The following is a 24,927-nucleotide window of genomic DNA, read 5'->3' as shown; positions in this document are numbered from 1 at the left end:
TCCTCAGGTTGAGGAGGTCTGGTTCTGGAGAGTTCAATATCTTGAACATACCAGTTTAGACTGAAGGCTTACCGGAGCTGCTCCCTCTACCCTAGTGTCCAAAGGTCTAGCAACGCCCCGGCCTGTTCAACTAGCGGTGAGTAGCATCGGGTGGACAAACACCCTTGTCCCCCACTAAAATTACACCAACGCTTGTGTCTCTCCACAGCCAGTCAGCGTGCTTGGCAGACCGTCTTTAGCACGTGCTACTGCACATGCGCCAAACACCCTGACTAGATGAAGGCTGTAATCTCCCCCCAGTTCAGTCGACTGGCCTACACAGCCACCTCCCAATGTGTCTGCCTCCTTGTCCTGCGCACATGCCAGTATCCTGCCCCCAAAACCCCCACCTAGCTCTATGCCATCGTCACTAACCTCCCCACATCTTCCCTTCTCCAATGGCCAGGGAACTCTTGGTATTTACCATCTTCGATTTCCATGTCGGCCATTTTCTTTGGTAGTTTCTTTTTAACTTGAGAAACAGCCACTGCGCCATTTCCCAACTAAAAAAAAGCTATTAATATGCTGGTAATCATGTGGGGTACTAGTAGATACAAATCCCTTGGTGGGGTCACTGCTAAGAGGTACAGCACCAGTGTCCTCTTTTCTTGTCCTATAACTCAGATCTCGGGCTATTGCCTCCTGTAATGCTCCCCACGTGGGTTTATTGCTTAAAAAATAACCAGTTGAAAAGATCAGTCTGCTCCAGCTATGCAAAGCTAAGCAGTCTCACATAGGCTTCATACAGCATCAGGATGCGATCAGGATGTTCCAAAACTAAAATGTCTTGCTGCTGTTTGCAGGCTTGTGCCTTAGATCTACTCCCCTTTCTTGTTGTCTTAACTATCCTCCAGTAGCTTGACAGCAGTAGTCTTGCGGGGGTACATTACAAAAAAGGTAGCAGGCGCCCCTCTCTCGAAAGAACACAGCATGATAACCTGTTCATTGGTTTTTAACCACTTTGAGAGTTTGCAGCCATCTGCTTTTTGCGGGAGTACATGATGTGTGATCTGGTGAATGTGAGTCTTTGTCTCCACTGGACATGGCGAGATGCTATGTGGACCAAGTTCATTTAGTTTTGGCAGCCTTTGTAGCTGTATTATAGTGGGGTGTAAAGAGCAAAGGCATGTTGGTAGTAGGAGATCCTGCTCTTCATTCCAGTGATGTCATAACAACCAATGATCGGTGCTATTCATTGCCACACCCTTTTGGTGTAGGACCAAGCCTGATTTGCATATGTCTTAACCTCTTTTGTAATGACTTGGCAGGCGAAGAACGATGGTCTGGAGGGTTGTCCAGAGCAATGCCAGAGGTTAATATTAATTCCAAACCTTACAGCCATGACCTCTTTTGTTTTTCTGTAGTCTCCCTGAGTGGGACCGGTGTGCCCAGAAGTGGGTCCCGTGCCTGCTAGGCCTAGAAACCCAAGTTACTCCTCAGTGGTGCAGCCCAACAAGGCTGCAGTATGGCTGGGGACTCTTGTGGTCTCATGAAGAAGGGATGTGACCAAGCAGTTGAGGCTGGACTGCCCCTTTTGGGGTGGGACGAAGCCTGATTTGCATATGGTCTTTCACCTTTTGTAATGGCTTGGCAGGTGAAGAACGATGGTTTGGATGGTTGCCCTGAGCAATGCCAGAGGTTAATATTAATTCTCAACCTAACAGCCATTGCCTCTTCTGTTTCGCTAGGTAAAAGATTGTCTATTCTAGAATGAGAAATTACATTGCCACAGAGGGTCAAATCATTCCAAGGAGTTGATGCATTAATACTGGTTCTATTTCCATTCCAACTACTAATCCCCCCATTCCAATAGAAACTAACACCTAAAAATGATGGTAATGTATTAGGTCAGGCAGATCCTAAACCGGCTTAAACTTTAAAAACCGCTGCCAATGTTTGACGTGTAGGTCCAGTGGGTTCCCTACCATCCCTGTGCTTGAAATTGATGCGAGTCACGGATGGCGGTATGTTTCAACCACCTGCCACACACGTGTATTCCGAATGGTATTTCTTTAACTTGAAATTCCAAAACTTTTCGATGGTGCCATTTTCTTTACCACCTGTGATAATCCCCACTGGTGGTATTTACCACAGCAATATGCAATATATAGAGAGCAATGCACAATTGCAATACCGCAATTGGCAGTGGCCACCATAGAAGTGATCTGGACGCCGGTATGACTTACCATCCGAAGTGCTTGTTGCATGATCTTTCCTTACCTAGAAAGGCGCAGTTCATGACGTGTGATTGGCCACTATAGTAGCCAAGAGCCAAGCCTCAGTGAAACATAGAACATGCAGTTTCTTTTCTTTGATATTGAAGAGGTTGGATGTGGTCTTTGATTCGGGCCTGTGCTCATTATTCAATGAGTTGTTGGTGATTCCTGGGTGATTTACTGTTAATTGCTTTTAGCAGCTAGGCATGAGTGTATGACACGCAAGGCCCCAACAATCAGTGGGTAGTACACGAGGGGTAGATCGGCAGGTGTGGCATAGTACACGAGGGGTAGATCGGCAGGTGTGGCATAGTACGCGAGGGGTAGATCGGCAGGTGTGGCATAGTACGCGAGGGGTAGATCGGCAGGTGTGGCATAGTACGCGAGGGGTAGATCGGCAGGTGTGGCATAGTACGCGAGGGGTAGATCGGCAGGTGTGGCATGTAATGCATTTATTTGATTACTTTTTTTAGGTGTTTTTTAGAGGCGAATAGCTTTATATTTGTTATCATCTGATCACGACGACTGAATTGCAAATTTGAGGTTCATTTTGATGGGCAGCGATAACCAGTCAAATTGCCTGTCTTCCAGAGGCCTCAAAACATGTATGGTGGTAACAGTGAAAACAGGATATATATAATACCACCTACTTAGGATCGTGTGAGAAATGCCACAGTGTAAATGTGGGTTATTTACCCAGTGCGGGTCTTTATCTGAATTCCATTCTGGAAATATCCCATGAAATCCAAACTCCTAGTTTGGTGGTATCTTAACGGTAGGCGGTATTCATAAAGCCATATATTTCTGCCATTACTGCCGCTTTCAAAATGAGAGCCTAGATGGTCGTGTTCTTCCTGAGAGTTTGGAAGCACATAAAATAAGTTCTTTTTCAATTATTGAAAAAGTGGAATCATTTTATATTGCCCTATCAAAGATTATTGTCAAATAAGTGCTTCCCAGGCCAAATATAGCCTCTCCAGGATTTCAGGCAAGTGCGTCTCATCCTAGCTGGGACTTCAGAACACACACAGCCTCCCCGGGAGCGCAGGCAAGTGCTTCTCATCCTAGCTGGGACTTCAGAACACACACAGCCTCCCCGGGAGCGCAGGCAAGTGCTTCTCATTCTACCTGGGGCTTCAGAACACACACAGCCTCCCCGGGAGCGCAGGCAAGTGCTTCTCATCCTAGCTGGGACTTCAGAACACTCACAGCCTCCCCGGGAGCGCAGGCAAGTGCTTCTCATCCTAGCTGGGACTTCAGAACACACAGCCTCCCCAGGAGCGCAGGCAATTGCTTCTCATCCTAGCTGGGACTTCTGAACACACAACCTCCCCATGAGCGCAGGCAAGTGCTTCTCATCCTAGCTGGGACTTCAGGACACACAGCCTCCCCAGGAGCGCAGGCACGTGCTTCTCATCCTAGCTGGGACTTCAGAACACACAGCCTCCCTAGGAGTGCAGGCACGTGCTTCTCATCCTAGCTGGGACTTCAGGACACACAACCTCCCCAAGAGTGCAGGCACGTGCTTCTCATCCTAGCTGGGACTTCAGAACACACACAGCCTCCCCAGGAGCGCAGGCAAGTGCTTCTCATCCTAGCTGGGACTTCAGAACACACACAGCCTCCCCAGGAGCGCAGGCAAGTGCTTCTCATCCTAGCTGGGACTTCAGAACACACAGCCTCCCCAGGAGCGCAGGCAAGTGCTTCTCATCCTAGCTGGGACTTCAGAACACACACAGTCTCCCCAGGAGCGCAGGCAAGTGCTTCTCATCCTAGCTGGGACTTCAGAACACACACAGCCTCCCCAGGAGCGCAGGCAAGTGCTTCTCATCCTGGCTGGGACTTCAGAACACAGAGCCTCCCCAGGAGCGCAGGCAAGTGCTTCTCATCCTAGCTGGCACTTCAGAACACACACAGCCTCCCCAGGAGCGCAGGCAAGTGCTTCTCATCCTAGCTGGGACTTCAGAACACACACAGCCCCCCCCCCCCCCGGGAGCGCAGGCAAGTGCGTCTCATCCTAGCTGAGACTTCAGAACACAGCCTTCGTTAATCAGCTGAGGGTGTGTGTATTCCCTCATGCACCCCGCGATAAGGGTTTATGCCTTTAATTACGCTGAAATGAAAGGGCTCTCTGCCAATTGCATTGTAAAATGCCTCTCGTGTATTTGCTCATGACTATGCAGGAGCCTGAGACATGGGCGGATATTAAAATCCAGCCTTTCTGATGCTCTCCTTTCTCTCCGCTCTGTCCTTTGTAGACACCAACATATTCTCATTAGTCATTTCTTTTAAACCCTTTACATTTTTGACTATGCTACATTTTCAAAGACTGATGTAGTCTTATTTATTTTTTTCAAATGAACTTTCTTCTTTTTCCTTTCTTTTTTTCTGTTTTTAATTGGCATTAGAAGATTTAACACACAAGTGGCAAAAACATCCACCATAACATTACTGAGTAGTCCTTTGCTGGGATGCTAATATGAACGTTTTCTAGAGACGCAGAACTACAAAAGTTGAAAATAAACCTCAACCAGTGATGTAAACCTCACTTAATGGGCAAGTGGGCGCTGACACACCAGTACCCTTGCCCATTATGGAGGAGCTGAGCCAGCCCGCTGCAAACACTGAGCACGCCCACAACAGCTTTTTGAGCTTAGGGAGTGCTCCTCAGCTGGCTTCAATGTCAAAGGGAAACCTTTGCTTTTGACAGTTTCTGTGCCCCAGCGTGCATGTCCAATGAGCCATGCAAGGCTGGAGGTATTTTGCTTTCCTACCCATGGGAAATAAACCTCTGAATGTGTGCTCACGTGCCTCTCCACACATTCAGACTGACTGGGGTGTTTAGTTGGTAGCGCTCTGGTACGCTTCTGTGCGAGGGCTGCCGTGATCCCTCAGTGACCGGGACTCGGCGAGAAGCAGAGCCAGGACACGGGTGGAAAGTAAAAAGAATTTATTTTGTATGCACGTGTGAATGTATAATGCCTTGATGGAGGCTGGGTGCACGTGTGCATGAGTGGGTGTATGGCGTGTGGTTGCACAAGTGAATGCTGTGTGAATGACGAGTGAATATTGCATGAATGCGTGGGGTGTACGTGCTTGTCTGTTTGTGCCTGGCTGCTCATTTTGTGGTGGGAGTCAGGGGGGTCTGGGCTCTTGGGGTGGGGATGCAACGCCATCATGGCATTTTTTTAAAAATGTAAATCTTATAAAGTAAGTATGCTAAGTGTTATTACATATGGCTAGATTGGCATATGTTGGTGCAGCCAGCTATAACTTCAAACCGTGGTTTGGCATTTTTTACAGAGCATCTATGATAAGGCAAGCATGATGAGTGTTATTATGTGGCTAGCCTGGCATATATTGGTGCAGCCAGTTTGGAATGTGACCATATTGTGATGTTTTACTGGCAAAGCTAGGAGCATGTTCTTTTGTGGGAATAATTCCATGTATTGTCAGAGCCACCTTGGACATATGTCCTCATAGCTTTGTTACTGGCATTATAGACAGAGCAAACACAAGCATGTATTTATATGGGAATACTGGCATATATTGGTCAATATGGCAAATACACGTATAGGCACAACCCGAATGAAAATATTTTCATACTGGCATATTTTGTGGGCAAAGGCATCCTGAAAATGCATCGGGAAATGCTGCTGTCCACTGTCAGAGACTTGCATAGTTTTGATTCTTTTATGAGTTACCCTAAACAAACATTTGCAAACTGTCTGACTTTTTACATTATTTTTCACAGAAAGTGTGCTGTAAAATGCATCCTTTTAACCCATTATTAAAACAAAAAGCCCTTGGTTGATTGGAGTTCCCTCACAATGCTCGATTTCTCTGGCATATATGTGGCAAATATTCATGCCCCTCCAATTAAAACAATTCACCATTTACCACTGCTAAACTCGCCCAATAAACATGTTCATCTATGTACAAATTTCAGCATGTATTTCATTTCCATTTGCTGTAGGCTTAAATAAAGAAACGAGATTGGGCCCTAGGATTGGAACCGTCCTTTGCTAAACTCTGTTTATTTTTGTGGTGTCCTCAATATTAATGCAAGGTCACAGGTTGTTGTTGAGGTGAAGCCCTCACCTCCTTGTTTGGTTCAATAGGGCGGATTTACCTGGCTACCTCGCAATTTTTGTTTGTTGAGAAAGTAGATTTTGCACACTCTTTGCGTTTAGTGCTAAGGGCAAATTTTATTCATCAATTAGGGTGTGGACTCATGGTCCCAATTTTGGTCAGCCGACACGTGTTTCAACCTCGTTGGTCTTTATCAAGGCTAATTGGTGGTTGGGTCTTGCCCCTAATGGGGTCCTGTGTTGAATCTATGTAGGTCCTGTGTGTTCATGGCTGGGCGCCTCGTGCGCGCTGGAATGATTCTCTGCGTGGAGCTGTTGCGTACTTGGTCTGTTGGCCAACAGACCGAGGACGCAACAGCTCTACGCAGAGAATCATTAGGGGCAAGACTCAACCACCAATTAGCCTTGATAAAGACCCATGAGGTTGAAACACGTGTCGGCTGACTACAATTGGGACCATGAGTCCACACTCTAATTAACAAAATCTGCACTTAACACTAAATGCAGAGAGCGTGGAAAATCTACTTTCTCAACAAACAAAAATTGCGAGGTAGCCAAGTAAATCCCCCTATTGGCTTAAATAAAGAGATGGCTGCCTTCTGGGTGCCATGTTCCTTGTTATATGGAACATCCTGCCCTCTCTCTGGCTGCCTGAAAAGTGTTATGGATTATATTCACAGTGTTACTATTAGGCCCCAAAGACGTCATCACATACTTATACGAGGTTGTGATGTTAGAGTTTATAATGACAATGACACAGATGTTCTATGTAGAGCATATTTTATATTGGTATAACTTTGCAGTGCTGTTTCTTTGCCTGAAAGTCCAGTCACTGCATCCCGGCAACAGGACGCGGTGCTCCCAACTGGCTTTGTCAGCTCGTCACCGCAGTGGTAGAGAGCAGGAATCGGGAGCATGGTGTGTGGTGGATGTGGTGCGGGCCAACGCTCTGCTATTGGGTTTCGCTCATCCTCCCAATAGCAAGCCATCAAAGTATAGTGTAAGTGCAGGTGTGAGGGTGCTTCTTACCCAGATTTAGGTATATCTTGGAGGTGCGCGTAGGGATGGGTGATGGTGAAGATGGTCTCTGTAGATGAAGCCCTGGAAATGTGAATATTTTGTCACGGCTCTTGCTCCTAGTAACAATGTAAAACCATTGCACACTTCTTTCACCGCTTCGTAATTGACACTTATGTCACAAGCACATGTGCAGAACTAGATTTCTTGATGGATCTTCTGCAAACTCTCATTTCACAATGTCAATTTCTGAAGCTAGAGTCCCATCGAAATCCATTTCCCCTCTCAATGCTTTCTAATCGGATGGGTTGCTACTTTTTTTGCTACAAAGTAGCAACCCATCCGATTAGATTTACTATTAAAAAAATGAAGTGCTTGGAAATATTCAGACACTTAAATTCTTCAGCAGAGAACTGAGAAGGCCAATCAAATATTTCAAGTTTTCAGATCCGATTGCAGAAGCCAAGTTAAACATAGCTGTGTTTTCCTGTTTACACTGCATAGCTAACAATTGCGTTTAATTTGGATTAACCTAAAATCCGTATTTCATATGCATGCACATGTCTACTTCTTGGAGTAAGGTCGCATTATTGACACATCTGAGGCTCGATCAGTAGGTTACTCAAACAGAGGTTTCCTTGGTTCCAAATGCAAGGATTGGGTTGGGTAGAATTCCTATAGAAACGACCAAAGTTCTATAGAAATGAAAATGCAAACTCTAACAAAGTGAGGTTTCCATTGCTGGTGGTTCACACTGTGTGTCCAGCATCCTACAGTTCCACAAACCTACTCTTAAAGTCGCTACCCTTTCTGGGACACCCTATTCTACAAAGCCGTATGAAATTGAAATGGGCAAAGTAAAGATTCAACCTATTCTTGATAAGTCCTTTGCCTGCTGGCTACCCAATGCTAATATCACAAATGATTGTCCAACTCAAGAGTTCACAAAACCTTTACTTAAGAGCCTATCCCTATACTGTAATAGCAAACACAGTCTAACATTTGCACTGATGGCAACTTCAAGAGCCGGACTGCTCCTTTGTTCTCTTTCTCCAGATTCAAGATCCCTACAGAGGAAAGTGATATTACTTGGGCTGCTTTGCAGGCTGACCTCCACTCTGGTGTCTTTTCAACAAAGGTATTTCTAATTCTTAGCTTGTCAGGCTCACAACATGCGTCTTTCATGGCTGTTCGTAATGGGACTCTTATAAATATTTTCTTCTTGGGTTTTCTCTTTATGTATTACAACCTCTTCCTCCTACACCTTTCCTTCATTTGGGTTTCACAAGTGTTCCTCCCATGACCCTTGCTTCCATAATTCACAGTAGTTATTGACTGGATCTTGGCTTTGTCAGGATTTCACAACAAGTTGCCTCATGGTCCTTTAGCTTAGTTTGGATTCAAGCAGATAATTCCTTCGGCCATCGGTTTTGTCTGATTCTACCAGCAGGTCCTGCCATTGACCTTTGACTTCAGCAGTATGTACAGTGGGGTCCTCCTAGCCCTTGGCCCTGTTCTTCTTGGACTTTTAGCTTTTTGAGCTTTCACAATACGTCACTCCTGAGCCATTGTCAAGTGTCACAACAGGTTATTCATTTGAGGTTTGGGCTTCTTCAAGATTCACAACCCATCCTTCCTTGGACCTTTGCTTTCAGTATCTGCAACAACACTTCAATAGATAATTCCCCTCGCACATCTAGGATCTTTCAAGCAGTTCTTGTTTAGTCCCCCCTGCCATGGTCATAGGTTTCACCCTATTCCCAAGTGTCATCGGTGGGAAGCCTTTCAACATGGCTTCCCAATTCTACTAGGTCCAAGAGTTGCTTGGATGTATGTATAGAATGAGTCCCCTTCTCAGGGTGTCCAGGTACCAGCTTCTCCTGGAGAGGTTTCCCCAAAGGTAATAGTCTCTGTCACCTCCTCCAGGAAGTGGTAGACTTTAGGTTTCTCAAGGTCCTGCTTTCCAACGTCGTCGCTTTGATGCCTCTTGGTGTCGGGGCACACATGCTCAGTATGTCTACCTGAAGCGTGATTCTCCCCTTACTTCTTTATGGAATCGTGACATTACTGCGACTCCACAATGATGCCCGGTGCGAAATATGTGCCTTTGTGCACTTCAGAAATCCTGACCCAAATTACTGCACCCAAGCAGAGCAGGAGTTGCAGGGGTGTCCCCCCGCTTCCCTTGGTCAAAGTAACAGGAGTCTGGAGTTGCTGGGGTTAGGATAAAAAGAGAAAAAAGGACCCAGTGGCGTCACCACCACCCTACATCAGTGGGAGAAACTGACGCCGCATGGGCACAAGGGTGTCAGCGGCGCACACATAAGTGTGCCGTGGTAAAGGTAAGTGGTGTGGGGGTTGGAGGTTTGCGGGGAAAAGTGATCTATCTGATCACTGCTCAGCACCATAATTGGTGTTGACATTTTTGTCAGCATAGTTACGGGCGGCACAGTGAACACGTAGATTCCTTCTTGGTAACACTTCCCTTCTTACTTTATGCAGCTAGATTCTGAGCGGTTCTTCCCACACGCTTGCAGATTGGCTCTGTGCCCATTCTAAATTCCTTATTGGGATTGGTCAGTTTGGGTTGAAGTTTTAATTGTCCTCATTAATCTTTGATTAGTCTAGGTTTTGCATTGGCCAACCAAGCAATGTTTGAGTGAATTGGGACCTCATAGCTTAAACGGTGGACATCATTAAGTGGCATAATGAATTTCCATTTTATTTTTTACTTGGGCCCTGTTTATCATCTCTTTGATGATAGCAGTTCCACGGACTTCCCTTTGGCAGGCTCCATAAAGATGCCCATGTCTTTGCATCATTCTGGGACTCTGCGTCCATTGGTAAACATTGTTAGCATATTCTATGGGTGTCCTCTGCTGTCACTGAGAGTTTTGTGCTTTGGCCATTTAAATTGATACCTGGGTTGGGGACCAGTACTCCCGTTTCAGGAATTGGGCCAAACTCTTGCCACATACCAGATGACTAATCCTCTGACAATCCTTCTCCTGCGTGTTGTTTTCAGGATAGTGTCTATCATGTCTCTTCGGGACAAATGAGCAGCGGGCTCCCTCCACAACAACCTCTAGGAGGTAATGGCCGGACAAATCGCATCCCTAGTGGCTCCCTTCCCCCACATCAATGTATGGGGAGTACAGATAATTTGCCACAATATGTGATGTGGAAGTGAAACTACAGGAGACAGACTGAGGAAGTGCGAAGCAGAAGAAGCGGCTGTGGACCAGAGGCTCTGTCGGAAGGATGGGGAAACGTTGGCCAGCAGCGAAGTTCTGAAGACTGTGCGGAGCCTAGGAGAACCCCTTGTCAAAGAACCCAACTGAGAAGATAACCCACCCTGGGGGAACCAAGGGAACCACATGCTGTAGAGCTGTCGCAGCACATCGGTCATGGGGGGGAAGACTGCAGAAGCCTGAAACCTAAGCAGGAACACCCCAAGACTGACAAAAGAATACAGGAAAGACCCCAAAGGTACATGGTTGACTGGGTTGGTTGGTAGGGGCAGAAGGGAACAGTGGGGATACCATGGCACAGCCTAACAGGGGAAGAAGAAAATCCCAGGGAACACAGTACTCTTTGCAGACCCCAAGAAAGAAAGCAAGGGCAACGGGTCTGGGACCCGCCCAAATGAAGGTTACCATCATCAGTCATCTTCCTCCTTACAGTACTTGGCAGGCTAGTTAACCAGGTCTGCCACGCTGTCACCTAAGAACCTTACGGGTTTGAGACTCGTAGCCCAATGGTTTGAAAGGAAGGTGAAACAAGGCAAGAGAAGAGACATGGGGAAGGGTAGCGTCCTCCCTGGTGTTGTGAGGAAGAAGCCAGGGGAAGGGAAAAACCCTCCCTGGTGGTGTTAGAACTGCATGAGAGAAGTCAAGAGAAGGAAGGTACTCTCTTGAACATTGTAAGGCGCCTAAAAGTCAGGAGGAGGGAGACATTTCCCCTGGCATTTGTAACCACATTGAGAAGCCTGAGTGAGAGCAAGTGAAAGGAATAATTCTCTTGGCATCACCATTTTGAGTTGGAACTTCACTGTCCTTTTGAACCAGAGGACTTTACTACTGTTGAACTTTGGTGGTTTTGCATCCCTTTGGAACTTTGTTTAGGTTCGTGTTATAACTTTGTTTTTCCCAAATTGGAACTTTAATTCACTCTAATGGATCAAGAAGACCCACATCCTTTCTAGTTTAGTGGACATGGAAAGGGACAGAGATAGGTTTTGGACAGTGGACTATATACTTTTTGCGGACCACCTGAAAGAATCCTTAGTATTTGGTTTAAGGCAGGGAAACCCCTCTTAGTAATAGGGCTAGGCAGGGTTTTCTCTAGTTTTTTTTTTTTAATAAAAGTTTGTCAACAAACGTATCACTCCTGTGTTTGTCTCCTACCTCCGTACCCTCACACCGCCTATTCCTGAGGCCCCCTCTGCATCATGACGTTGCCATTTTTGCTCCTCCTAAAACATCAAATGAGGCTGTTTTGTAAGGGGGCACCAAAATGGCACTACATATGTGGCAGAAAACATTATTTGATTGGCCTGTATCCTAAAATATGTTAGAATATATTATAATTTTTTTTATTGAATGTTTAAACATTTAATCTTTGTGGTGAATCTCTTTCATACTCATGGTCACGTATGCTTTATTCCAATCTAATGCGTCGCATTGCTAGTTCTGGACCTAGAGAGAAGCGGCGTACAAGCCTTTGTTACTGTCAAAAAGTGAGCAATTACTCCCAACAAAAAATAGGGTGGTAAAAAACATCCAACCAAAAAAAGAAAAAACAGACACTGCTTCCCCACACATTTCAATGGGCTCAGTTCAGCGTATCAGCATTGTAAAGGGGTGTATTAGGGTTAATATAGAGATTTACATGTCTAAAGAATACCCCACTTGATATGATATGATATGATACGATATGGCATTTGTAACACACCTATACACAATGGGTGGGAATGGTAATTCATATTTCACTCCCTAGAAAATGATTTGACTGCCAATTTATAAAAACTAGATAGTACAATAATCCCTATTAATAATCTTCTTTGAAGACCCGTTAGAACTAAGCTACTTTTAAAAACGGGAACATTGAATACAAATTGTTAGACAACAATGGCTTCAAATAATACACTCTATGGAGGAAGATTAGATCATTCACAGCAGAGCCCCTCGAACTGCCTACCTTCTCGATTCGTGTTTCCTTTGATTTTCTTTTAATCCTCTCTGCACCTTTTCTCTGCCCTTCCAGAGACTGCACAATGGCTCCATCCATCCAGAGGATGAGGCTGGGCGTGTGGTGGAGCTTAAGGAACTTCTGGAAAAGCAGAACTTTGAGCTGTGCCAAACGAAGGACCGGCAGTCTTCGCTGTCCACCCGTGTCAACGAACTGGAAGAGGATCTGTCGACAGCCCGGAAAGATCTGCTGAAGTCAGAAGAAATGAACGTCAAGTACCAGCGTGACATCCGCGAGGTGAGACATTACTACTGGCATTAGTGTTTTTATTGCAATTATTGGTGCTTCTACCATCATCAGTAATATTGTTATTCATTTATTTTTATAGTGCTCAAAATCTTTGTCCTGAAAATAATGAATACTATTTAATTGTTATAACAATTTCTTTAGTTTGACCTGTTTCTGGTGTCCAGTTAATATCCCTAACAAAAAGGATATTGATGACACTTAGGATTGATCATAAGCACTGTTGTTGATCTGATCAACCTCTGGCATCATCATCTTAGCCTGATCACCCCATTGAAGAAGGGGGGGGGAAGGGCAACAATAAACAAATCCGTTATGGTCCCGCACCAATTGGGGTATTCAAGCCCAAATTGCTAAAGAACATCATTTCGGAACTGGAACAAAAGCCGCACAGCAATATTTCAACAACGTTTTTCCTCCAGCACTCACAGTAAGTATTGCGAAGTTCACCCTAAGTGGCACAGTTATATACAAAGATGTGGGTTCTGAGTTTGCTGTGTCTAGAGTGAAAGCCCACACATTACTGATGTTGCCCAATGAGGCTGAACCATGTCTGGAGTTATTTGTCTCGAGCAAAAGGGCATGTGACGTAGCTGTTGGGTCTGGACTGGTCTTTTGGGGTGAGACCATACCTAATTTTCCATGAGACTTTCCATCTCTGTAAGTGTACAACAGGCTGGAAATCAATGGCATGAAAGGCTGCACAAAGAATTGCCCTTGTATATGATTAATACTACACTGCTCCATCCATCATTCTTAATGTTGCAAAGTCGACCTTAGTGTAAATCGATGGAAATTAATCTCAAATTTCCAAGACCATTTTGCCAGTTTTGCCATCAGCCACTCTTTATGGTTTCCATGGAGAACTTTAATTGATCAAACATTATGTACTTGTAAGGAAAATTACATAATAGAAGATTTCACGTAGTCATCATGAGGACCCAAAGTAACCTTTGTAGGAACATGATGTTCATGGACTTTATTATTATTCTTATTTTTGACAGGTGCACTACTTTAAGTAGTGTAACAATCCTTCACCTAGCAGCACTTCTTCCCAGAGGGGAGACCCTTTACATGAGGCTAGGGCGCTAACCAATTGTCCACCTAGGGGTGTTAACATGCGGGAGGATCTAATAGAGAGGAACCCCCATCATGGGGCTAAGGACGTGAGTTATAAAGACATGGCCCCTTTAAACCCGACCCTGCAGGCTGATGTTACTTCATGAATCTTCTACACATAGGATCACGCCCAAAACTATGTGTTATTTTAAAATATCAGACCACACTGATGTAATAGGAACAGGGATGAAGAAGGGCTTGAGAATGCTACAATTGAGCAGGGGGAATACTCAGTCAGCTGCTGTCATTTGGGCTGATGTTATGGCTGATCCGTCCCCGCTATTTAAACCAAACATCAAAGGTGGACTGTGTTCTTCATTGTCGTCTAGCCCTTCCGGCTGTGGCCTGTGTGGTTCTGGTATGTTGAGAGCTGTTGTACGTCCAGATGGGGAACCCAGCAAGTGAGGTGCCCGCATTGAGGCACATCTCCAAATTTAAAGAGACAAACAGTGACGTTCCTGGGAAGCATCTTGCAAGTCGGTTGGGAACCAGCAGAGTAGACCAGGAGGGATGGAAAGGTGGTGGCGTGGCCTGTAGTTGGTGCGCCATCGGGTCCAACAACAGTGCTGAGCCGCCAACCTTAGCCTACAGCAGAGCTGTGTAGACATGTGTGCAGAGAGTAAAAAAGACAGTGTTGGTGGTGTGACCTGTTGTGGGTGTACTGAGTGTTCTGACAACAGTGCCGATACCACCAACAGTAATTGGCCACAGAGAGAAAGCAGGCAGCAGAAATGGTGTGAAAAAAGAAGTTGAAACAGAGAGAGTGGACCAGCGACCCTTGGCAAAGCCAATGAAGAGTTCCCCCGGGAGAAGGTGACAGGAACAAGAACAAGTCGGGAGGGGTCCGGGAAGACTCACGATAGTAAATCATGCAGAAGTAGATGAAGTAGTGAATCACTTTGTAGCACAATTCCCAGGGCAGTTCCACAAGAGTGTGCTGCTGGAGAGTCGAGACGGACTTAGAGAGCATCTTCGTTGTTCCAGGGAGGACAGGACAAAGAGCATAAAGAAAGAAAAATGTGCTGAGATTTCCTTCAAGGAACTAATTGTTTTCTTGAAAACTATAAGGGACATTGGGCCTCATTACGACCCAGGCGGTAAGTTACCGCCTGGGTCGTACCTTTACCACCATGGCGTAAACTACATTTACGCCATGGTGGTTGGTGGACTTACCGCCCCATTCCGAGGTTGGCGGGGCGGTAAGTCCCCAATCCCCATTTACCCTTCCCCATTCCCATTTTTGCCCCATAGGGCATAATGGGAGTGGGGAAGGCGTTAATTACGCCACCGTAAATTACGGTGGCGTAATTAACAACAAGGTCCCTTAGCGCCATGGATTTTAACACCTGCTAAAAGCAGGTGTTAAAATCTCCATGGCGCTAAGGGACCTCGGAATCAGGCGGTAAGGGTCGGCGCTGTTTACGCCGTCGTAAAACCCTTACCGCCTGGGTCGTAATGAGGCCCATTGTTACTATTTTCTGTTTTTAATGTACAATTGTTTTGTAAATGTAATTTCTTATATCATGTGAAAAGCTTATACTAAGCTATAACACATTAATAATAAATAAAATAAATAAGGGACATTGGGGAAACAGTTTAGAGACGGGAGTCATTCTCCTAGTCCCACAAGAAGCATGTACAACTCTTTGTTTGTTATGAAAACCTTGACATTTTTATGGAACTTTTACTTTGAGAAGACTTAAGGCCTCATCATGAGTTGGGCGGTACCCCAGCGGTATTACCTCCGGGATACTGCCAGGGCTAATAGCGTTACCGCCAAACCCACCACATTATTAACGGCGGATCACGGGTTTGGCGGAACGGTAATTCCCCATTCCCCATTGGGCCCATTGGGAAATTCCCTATTCCCCATCCAATGGGGAATTTTAAGCACAATTACCGTCGGCGGTATTACCACATTGTAATTGTGCCATAAATTGGCATTTTCCCGGCGCTGTTAAATGCTGTTAAATGCTGGGGTTAAATGCTGCCAAACCCATGGTTTGGCCGACTCTTAAATGCAGGAGTAATAGCGTTCCTGCCACATTTAAGGGTTACCGCCAAACTCATGATAAGGCTGTTAGTGTCTTTGAGACACTTTGCATCCAGGAGAATTGAGTAATTCTCCTGGGTCACGATCAGAACCCAATCTTTCTTACTGTTTGTTGTGGTGACAGGGAGAGCGTAGGAGCTTTTGGACTGGGACTCTGCCTTTTGATTTGGACTTTCATGGACTTCCGAATGAGCACCAGAGTTTCTTTAGTTTATGTAGGGTGTGAGAAAACAGAAGGTATTTCACCCACTAGTCCCAGGGGATCTGTCATCCAGGTGGCCAGGACAAGGCCATCACTTTTGGATCCATTTCCTGGGGGTGCACTGGTGTGGGAGGATCACCCAGGAGAGGGGTCTTCAGGGAGTAGGACCCCAGATGGTGAGACGTATCCCATTCCCTCTAACAGCTTTACCCCATCCTACCAGGAAGGATACTTAGGAACACTACCCCCCCCTTTTTACAACATGAACGCTTTCACACAGACAGCCCGCTGTGGGGAAAACAGACTAATACTTGAGCAGTATACCTGACATGTGCCAATAGAATGGTCAGGGAATTACTGACCATCACACACACCTGACTTCCATTAATCTTCCCCATACGGATAAAAGGCAGAACACAAGAGCACACTCTGAGCAAGGCAAAGCACACGAGGAAACAGCAGTATTGAGACGAGAGAAGAAAGACATCGAAACAGGAGGGTATCGCAAAGAGGGAAATTCCCTTGCCCTTTCCGACAAGGAACCATTACTTTGAAGAGCCCTCGAGATTAGGAAGCGTAAGACCAGCAAAGCAGGCTGCATTGCGTGTCAGAGGTACCTGGGGCCCGCATCAACAAACAAGACGGGGAGAAGCAGCAGCCGCCGTGGTACCGTCCTTGGCTCCAAGAACAAAGCAGCGTCGGTGAAATCAACACAGCCGGTGAGTTGGGGAGACCGATACAAGACTGGTTTGTGTTGAAGCCAAGGTTGCAGGCAGCAACAATGTATGGCAAGCGCTGGAACAAATATTGTTAAAATGTGTGATTAAAAAAGATGCAATTAAAGTTAAATTGCTGATGAGTGATTGAACTTTAAAAGCAAGATACGATACCTTTGACAGAGTGGTCTGGTCGGCACTGCATGGGTGCTCAATCGAAGGTCTCTGTAAGGTATCCAGACGAGGAGTGGCATAATTGAAAGTTAAAAGGGTTCTATTAAGAAGAGAACAAAGAATTGTGACTCAAAGTGGTCCTGCGATGGGTGGAGCAAAATCCCGAAAGTTTGGAAAAGTAGATAAATTTAGCCTGGGCTTGGCGGAGGGAGACCAATTGAAGGCTTTGTGTTAAAGAAGGTCTGAGCCCAGCATAGTGGCAACCAGGGTGAACAGTAAATCATCTGAGAAGTTGTACATGTGAAATCCTGAGAAGAAAGAAACTTTAATGTTTGTTGTGTTGCATCGGGCCCCCTGAAATAAGAGACTTTGAATGGCAAAGAGACTTCGGCATAGAAGGCCCTGATGCTGAGGTTTTGAACTGCCCGTCACTATGCTAAAGGTAGAGGGCAGAGACACTCAACAATCTGGAATGTGATCTATCAGACCCACTACTGACTCGGGTGGAGCATCATGTCAGTATGAGCCTTATGAACAAGTGCATCTCTCTGGAAAATGAAATTTTGGCCTTGGAGCAAGGAGCGTAGCATTTTTGTATGTCAACGACCTTATTCCAAATTCAGTATATTTATGAAGTGGAAGCTATCCCAGATACTATAATCTCAGGCAAGGGTGCCCAGATAGAGATTCCTGATACTGTATATAGGGCATTGCTTTTCAGGGTGATGATTCTGTCATGCATGACTCGTCAGAGTCAAGTTCCAGCTCTCTTGCTGCTCCGAACCTCATTTTAGAGTCTTTCATCAGACTGTATGACATTGTTGTGTACGAGGTAAGAGCCAATACCGCCTCACTGTCCGAGATACTTCTTATTGCCCAAAGGAATAAATCATCTGGAAAGTGAGGGAGCAAATACTAGCTCATTTAACTGCCAAGATGAGCCGATATTTGGAACTCTAAGTGATATGTGCCATACCCAAAGCACGGTGGAGACTGCAACAGTGGCTACTCAACCTGGGATGTCATTGACTGTGGAATCTTCGAGTATGAATGCAACCACTAGCGATAAGGTTTCAATGAATTTGCCACAGAATAAAAAATCTAAAAATATTAAAGGAGTTGCCAAGGTAAAAAACAGAGGTTCAAGGACATTTTTGAGGACCCTCTTGAATGCTCCCAAAAAGCATGGTCTAGAAGGAAACAGACAGCTGCCTTCTGGAAAGCCAGTTATGACGATTGAGGATAGTCCCAATGACTCTGACGTTCAAGGGCCAAAAAAAGGCTGACCAGGTCAGCCACGACACGTGTCCATGAAGGCTTCCCCATTTGAGTTTAAAATCCAGTAAGAAAGTATGACTCAAGAAGGAAAAAAGTTCATTGGTTACAAACAGAATCCGCCCAATGCAAAGGAAGTGGTGACGTGACAATAGCAATGTTAGAGGGAAGAAAACAAAGTGGTCAGGAGATGTGCAAAGAAATGAACCTGGATGCTGGGCGAGGAAACTTGGGCTGCATTAAGCAACTGCCCCTCTTTCAGCAAGAGAATGAACCTAAACACTCCAGTGCTGAGATGATTAGGTTAAGGGGAGGCAGAAAAGACTGGGGGAATAAGGAGAAAAATGCGGCCCGCCCTACCGGCGGTATGGAGAAACCTTTTCCTCTAATCTTCTAATCCGTTTTTGATGATGATCAATGAAATCCATTTAAATGGGACGAGAATATTGACTATGCTATCCACTATCGCTGATTTGTCCTCTAGCTTGTCCTCAGATATTACATTTGTTCATTTATTTGATCGGTCCCACCTTGGAAAATATGCAGTGCATTTCCACTCACTATTAATAGAAGAAGATGTCCTACTCCTCGGGTTCTCACGCTATTACGCAAACCAAGTGGAGACCAAGTGGAAGGCAAGGGGGCTTGATTATCTAACCGTCCAGTGTTACTTCAGTATGTTAAGATCGCAGGCAAGTTTCCCTAGATTTGCTGTCATCAAGCTGGGGTTGGCTTGCTGCTGCCCTCACGATCTCAACAAGAACCAGACCTGGATTTGGGAAGAAACAAAATCATCATCACTAGTTGGAAAAATCATGGTTTTAACTCTTTCCTTAATTTAAATAGGAAGGAGAATTTCGACTTGTGTGATTTTGTTCTCCTGCAGGAAACTTGGGTAAGAGAATCCCCGGCCATTGATGGGTATATGGAATTTTGTGAGCAGGCAGAAAAAGGCTTGTGTGGAAGGCCGATGGGGTGGGTGGGGGGGTTATCGTAACGGCGGTGAAAATCAAGAAGCGTTCCTTACTAAGGGTGAAATGTACTTCAGAAGAGGTAATAGCCATTTCAGTAGAGAACGTTGGTATACCGGCAAACGTATAATGACCTCCGCTGTCTTTTCAGTCAATTTTATTTATAAACGATAGAGGCAATGTTGTCAACTGCCAAAAAAGATTACAAGTAAGATTAGAAATGACACTGCATATCAGGATTGGCTAACAGGAAACAATCTTTGGTTTAAGATTGTTTTTATGTAAGTTCACTTTAAAGTAAGGGGTTTTTATTAGGGGTGTACCGAACTTCGGCTTCGAGTAAGTATTCGGCCGAATTCCGGCTGAAAAAAAGCTATTCGGCCCCTGCCGGATAGTTTCTTGCTATTCGGCTCTTGCCGAATACTTTGACATTCACATTTGAATAGAATGCAACATGAACTCAGAAAGGCAAATATAGCCTTCAGTTTGCAAAACTGAATAGAATTAGACCAGACAAATTGCTATCACACAGCTGAAAAGTATCTTATATTGTAATCTGCTCTTTAGGGCATGTTTCGTTAGATTCTTAGACAAAATAAGATGCTCATTTCTTATGCGTAGCCTGCAACAATACAGGAAAATCTTTTCTTCTGGCGAATGTTTATATGCAATGTGCACTTTTTTTCAGTTGGAAAAAACAAACACAGAAATGTGGATATTTTCAGTTCCTGTCATGTCACTTCCCATTGTGTACATCATAGCCCCCCCTTTTCTTTTTTTAAGGACTGGAGCCCTGAGTTTAACATTATCTGATATTTTATCAGGAAATTATAAGTTGCATATGTTTGGTATTGGTGAGAAAGAGTGGCAAGGATAAGTGGAAAGTGAGCAGCATTTGTTTGGGTGGGGTGAATAGTTGTGAGATGGAGTTCACGCATTTCAGATTTCCTCTTGTCTTGTGTCCTGCATGAGCCGACATGAATCATTTTATACATTTCTATGTGAGCTGCAAAGAAGTTTCGAAACTCGACCGCATCGACTTTGCAACTGGATAGAGAAGGCAATGCATCTGATTCACAAAGGCAGTCCTTTTGCATTTGTGAAGCCTCCTACTTTAACTGGCACTGAATATGCAACAATCTTCTGTACACTTGGTCCCTTCATTTTGGTTAAATCTGCTTTATGTCTGGCTTTTATACTTTATATAAAAGTATAGAATGCATTTAAAATGGTGCTTTACATGTTTTTTTAATAAGTGTGTTTTTTGAAGTTTGGAACATGATTTATTAAATAAAGAAACTATTCGGCTTCATATTCGGCTTCGGCCGAATAGTTGACACACTATTCGGTATTCAGCCGAATACTAAATATGCTATTCGGTACAGCCCTAGTTTTTATAGTATATTTAGCTCTTTCCAATGCGTTTCCGGTGGGTGGAAGAAAATAACAGTCTACTGGCTGGCAAATCCAGAAAGCACTTCTGCGAGTTCATCTTTAAGTATTACTGTGCCATATTTTAAGTGGCTGCACACATTGACTGTACCCTTTCTATTCATAGAAGTAAAGTAAGTATGAACGTGGTTTTGTATAGTACCACCAATTGTTGTTGGCCTAAATATGTGTGGCTCTGTAAGCGAGGAGGGCGGGATAAGTAATGCTATAGGGGGATAGACAAATGCAAAACCTGTAGTGTTGATGGGTGTAGGTCGGAGGTACCCTGATTCGGCATTTTTATCGGACTGGCTCAGCCATAATGAGACCCTATGAATGACTATATTCAGCTACATTATTGCTAATATTGGTGGCTGCTTAACATTGGACTATAAAAAGTTTAATTCTCATATATTACCTGTACAAGAGGATAAATATACATACATGCTAAATACGAGTATAAAGAGACTATATATTGCAAGTTTAAATGCTTGTTGTTCTGGTGATAAAGCTGTGCAGGGAAATTATTGATGGCATCTAATGTTATCTATGTCAAGGGAAATAATAATTGGTTCTTCGAAGTTCTGGGGATAGGCCAATGGCAATATTGCTGTCCAATGGTGAACTAGTCAAATTTTCTGGGGTAGTGGTTGCTCTTACACTAAGCACAAAGTCTTGCTTTGGGTATAGCGCAGTTCTCTGGTGCAAAACCTGACACACCACCTGATGGGTGCTTTGACCACCTGTGGTTTGAATTCTGGCTGTGGAGATAAGTTAGAAACGTGCCAGATGCCAGGGGGCAGGGGCTTAGGCTAGGAGGCAGGGAGGAGGCTGAAAGGCGGCACTAGAGACCCTCTTCATAGACCTGGGAAAATAGACCTCCACTTCATGTGAGCATGTGGTGAAATGCTCTCTTCCCAGTTTGGTCAGTTGAGCTGTTTGAAGAGAATGATCAATGCTGTGCTGGTGATGTTGGAATGTAACAGCTAAGTTGATAAAAAGGCATCGAGATAAACCCATTCATGTGGGGGGTGAGGTGGCCCATAGTTGGAGCATAAGACCAGCACATGAGTAGACAAAAGGGGAGTGTCAGCATTCGAGGGAGAATGAGGACATTGCTAGAGACTGATTGGAGGCTTTCAATGAGGCCAGGTCATCCCTTAGAGAAGGGGTCAGTGTCACCAAGTGGGTGGGAAGCAAGTATATTTGAAGCTTCATTGCTTACTTTGCAAGTTGAAGAACTTGGTTTGAAACTCCGTTTCAGCAAATGATGAAAAATGCTGAGATTCCCGACTGGTCATTGTATTTTCTTGTGCCTTAAATCGTAAATGTATAGTGACAATATAAATGTATATTTAATTATGTTTCTATAATGGGACAATTGACACCAGGGTGCAACATGGTGCTGTACAAAGCAAACTTCTACAAATCTGTCCAACTTACTGTCACCGTCGGCGGTTCAACAGATAATTCAAAGCCAGAAAATTGTGACTGATCCGTGAACATCGTCTCCAGTGCTCCAAATAACATTTGGAAGTGGGAGCAATTTCCTCCCGATTTTTCTTTAAAGCTGGGTGTAAAATGATTTTTTAGGGAGTAAAAACATAAGCCCAATTCCCAATGAGACCATTTTATAAGCAAGTAAAACATGTTTAACTGAAAAACAGCAATGTTTTCTTAATATTTTTTTATTTTTTTGCACCTAGTTATTCATGCACAATAAAAGATGCCCTTTTCCTTCTTCAAATCAGGCAGTTAAAATAGTGGTGTCTTCCTGTGGTACTATGTGCACTACTGGTCCAAACGCAGGGGCAAAAGTTTCTACATGTCTTTTTCCTATATTTAGTTGGGAATGTTTTTACTCCTTATTTTTATTTTTAGGGAGTATTTGCCCATTTTTAGGGAGTAAAAGTGACTGATACACCCTTCATCTGTAGGGCTGAACGTCTCCTTTCATACTGGTGAAAACTCTTCAGAAATTTCTGAGAAACATGGGGGTATTCTCCCATGTAAACCTCGAGAATCCTCTAATCAGGTGGCCAGGGAAGGGCCATCACTTTTGAATCCCAACCATGGGGTGGACAAGTGAGGGAGGATCACCTGAGTAGGGGAGATCGGGTTGCCCTCAGGAGAATACCCTAGGAGAGACACGGTATTCCAACAGGACTATAGTGTCACAGCCCCTCCTGACCGTCAAGTCATGCTCTTACCTGCTGGCTGGCTCGCATTTGCTGGACCGCTGCCCTCTGTTTCCATTGCGGCATGCTCCTCTTTCTCCGGCACCTCTGCAGCATGCCCACATTCTCTTGGGGCCCCATGTTGGCGGGATTGCAAATGCACGCTGGGCCAGCATCTGCCTTCTGCACATGTGCAGTGCACATGGCTTGGTCCATTGCCCATGGCTACACTACTTCTGAAGCTGGGCACCAGACATATAAACGGCCCTCTGACTGCAGATCCCCACGTTGCAACCTTTTCTGAAGCTGATGCTCATACTGGAAACTGGTTTCTTCCTTGTTTCCTTGCTGCCTAGCTACCTGCCGTCCTTGCTGCCTTCTCGTCTTGTGGCCTGGCTCCTTGCAATGTCCTGCCTATTTGCCTTGCTCCCTTACTGCCTAGCTGCCTGGTCTTCTCTTTCTGTTTCTTTCCTTTCCCTTTACTTTTCTCTTTCCTGGATCCCTCATGTCCTTTTACTTCCCATATCTCTTCCGTCCTTCTCTCTGGTTACCTCCCCTGTTGGAGAGGGTTAAGTCTTTCTCTTTCTCGGGCTTCCCACATTCAGTGCACTGCACTGCATAGCTCCACAATAATTTGTGGGTGGACCTGGCTGTGTTTTTATCTTTCAGTCCAGTGACGATTGGACCACCAGGCTTTCCACTATTCTGGATCTGTGGAAGGACAGTACTTCAGGTATGTGGGATTCCCGGGGGACACATCTGGACAAATAAATGGAGAGATCCCAGAAGCCTTTATGTGTTATGAAGGCCTCATTATCCCTAACCCAAGGAAGAGACAATCCGATTATCCCAGAGCAACCCCGGCGAAAGCTAGGTGAGACAAAGACCTAATCTTAATTCCAATGCTTTTTTGTCTTTCCCTAGTTCAGATCATGTGAAGTGTTATACAGGTCAGTGCTTGCATGTTCGAGTGAGTAACCTAGGGAGTAATTTTCTGCAAAGAGATTCAACTTATTTCTACCAAACTAGGGCCAGGGGTCTTCCCCTCTCCTTTACCAGTCAATTTACAATAATATAGCCTGTAAATATCAAGTCCCATCTCACCCCATCTCCCCCTTCCCATTTCCAACAAATACTGAGACGAGGGAGAGGCAACTAAGATCAGTAAAGATATAACATCGGGAAAATAAGGGAAACCTACCCTAGAAAGAGCTCAAGTTTTCCCACTAATAGTCAAGCAGTATCAGGCATTTAATAGTAACCCTTCACACCTGACTGGTCTTTCCATTATAAACAGTGTGGTCTTGCACAGACTGATCACTGAGTAGGAAAGCGAGTTGGGAGGAGAGCAAAAATGCCAGAGCTGTCCAGGAACAGAGGTCAGAGGCCAGAGACTGAGATGCCGAGACTCTCAGAACCTGCAGTTTGAAAGACCAGAAGCGTGGCAAGGGAGCCGTGTCTCAAGGGAACCAAGAAGAGTCTGTGTATGGGAGCTGAGAGGCGTGCTGGTCTCCTGCAGAACCTACAAAGGCGAATGCTCATTCCCCTGGGCCGGTGAAACAGCCAGGAGTGTCTGAGGGGCAGGTGGTCAGACCCTGACCTCGGAACAAAGAGTTGTAGAGCTGAAGCACAGAAGTCAGCTGATTGAATCTAAAAGCATTGCAGATATGGGTTTCGAAGAGCACGATACAAAGTAACACTGCAAACGTGTGAGAAAAGATGACCGCGTTTGTGTAAATGTATGAGTGAAGCTAAGGGGAAGACTTCAACAATGGAAGGATACAAGTAACAGTGTAAGCGCAAAACTAGGAAGATGTTCGTATGTGAAATAACAAATGGAATTAAGTTGAACAATGAAGTGATACGAGTGAAAAGAGTGCTAGAAGCCGTGCAAAATGTTAAAGAGGTGAAATTTAAATTAAAGGAAGAAAGAGAAAAAGTGAAGCACTA

The 24,927-nt window shown here is 44.8% G+C and overlaps 1 protein-coding gene across 3 annotated transcripts in view; it reads left to right on the top strand.

Annotated features, from left to right (window-relative positions):
• The window catches only part of PPFIA4 (PTPRF interacting protein alpha 4), a 3,167,227-nt gene that overhangs the window by 994,091 nt on the left and 2,148,209 nt on the right, over positions 1–24,927 (top strand). For all 3 annotated transcript variants that reach the window (XM_069633679.1, XM_069633678.1, XM_069633680.1), the window contains one exon: positions 12,629–12,850. In XM_069633679.1, the coding sequence (XP_069489780.1) occupies positions 12,629–12,850 (222 nt within the window). The remainder of the gene's footprint in view (positions 1–12,628; positions 12,851–24,927) is intronic.

Source organism: Ambystoma mexicanum, chromosome 13, assembly GCF_040938575.1.
Source record: "Ambystoma mexicanum isolate Mex_15411 chromosome 13, UKY_AmexF1_1, whole genome shotgun sequence".
In the NCBI taxonomy this organism is placed as follows: domain Eukaryota; kingdom Metazoa; phylum Chordata; class Amphibia; order Caudata; family Ambystomatidae; genus Ambystoma; species Ambystoma mexicanum.
This window is presented reverse-complemented; position numbering and strand designations above follow the sequence as displayed.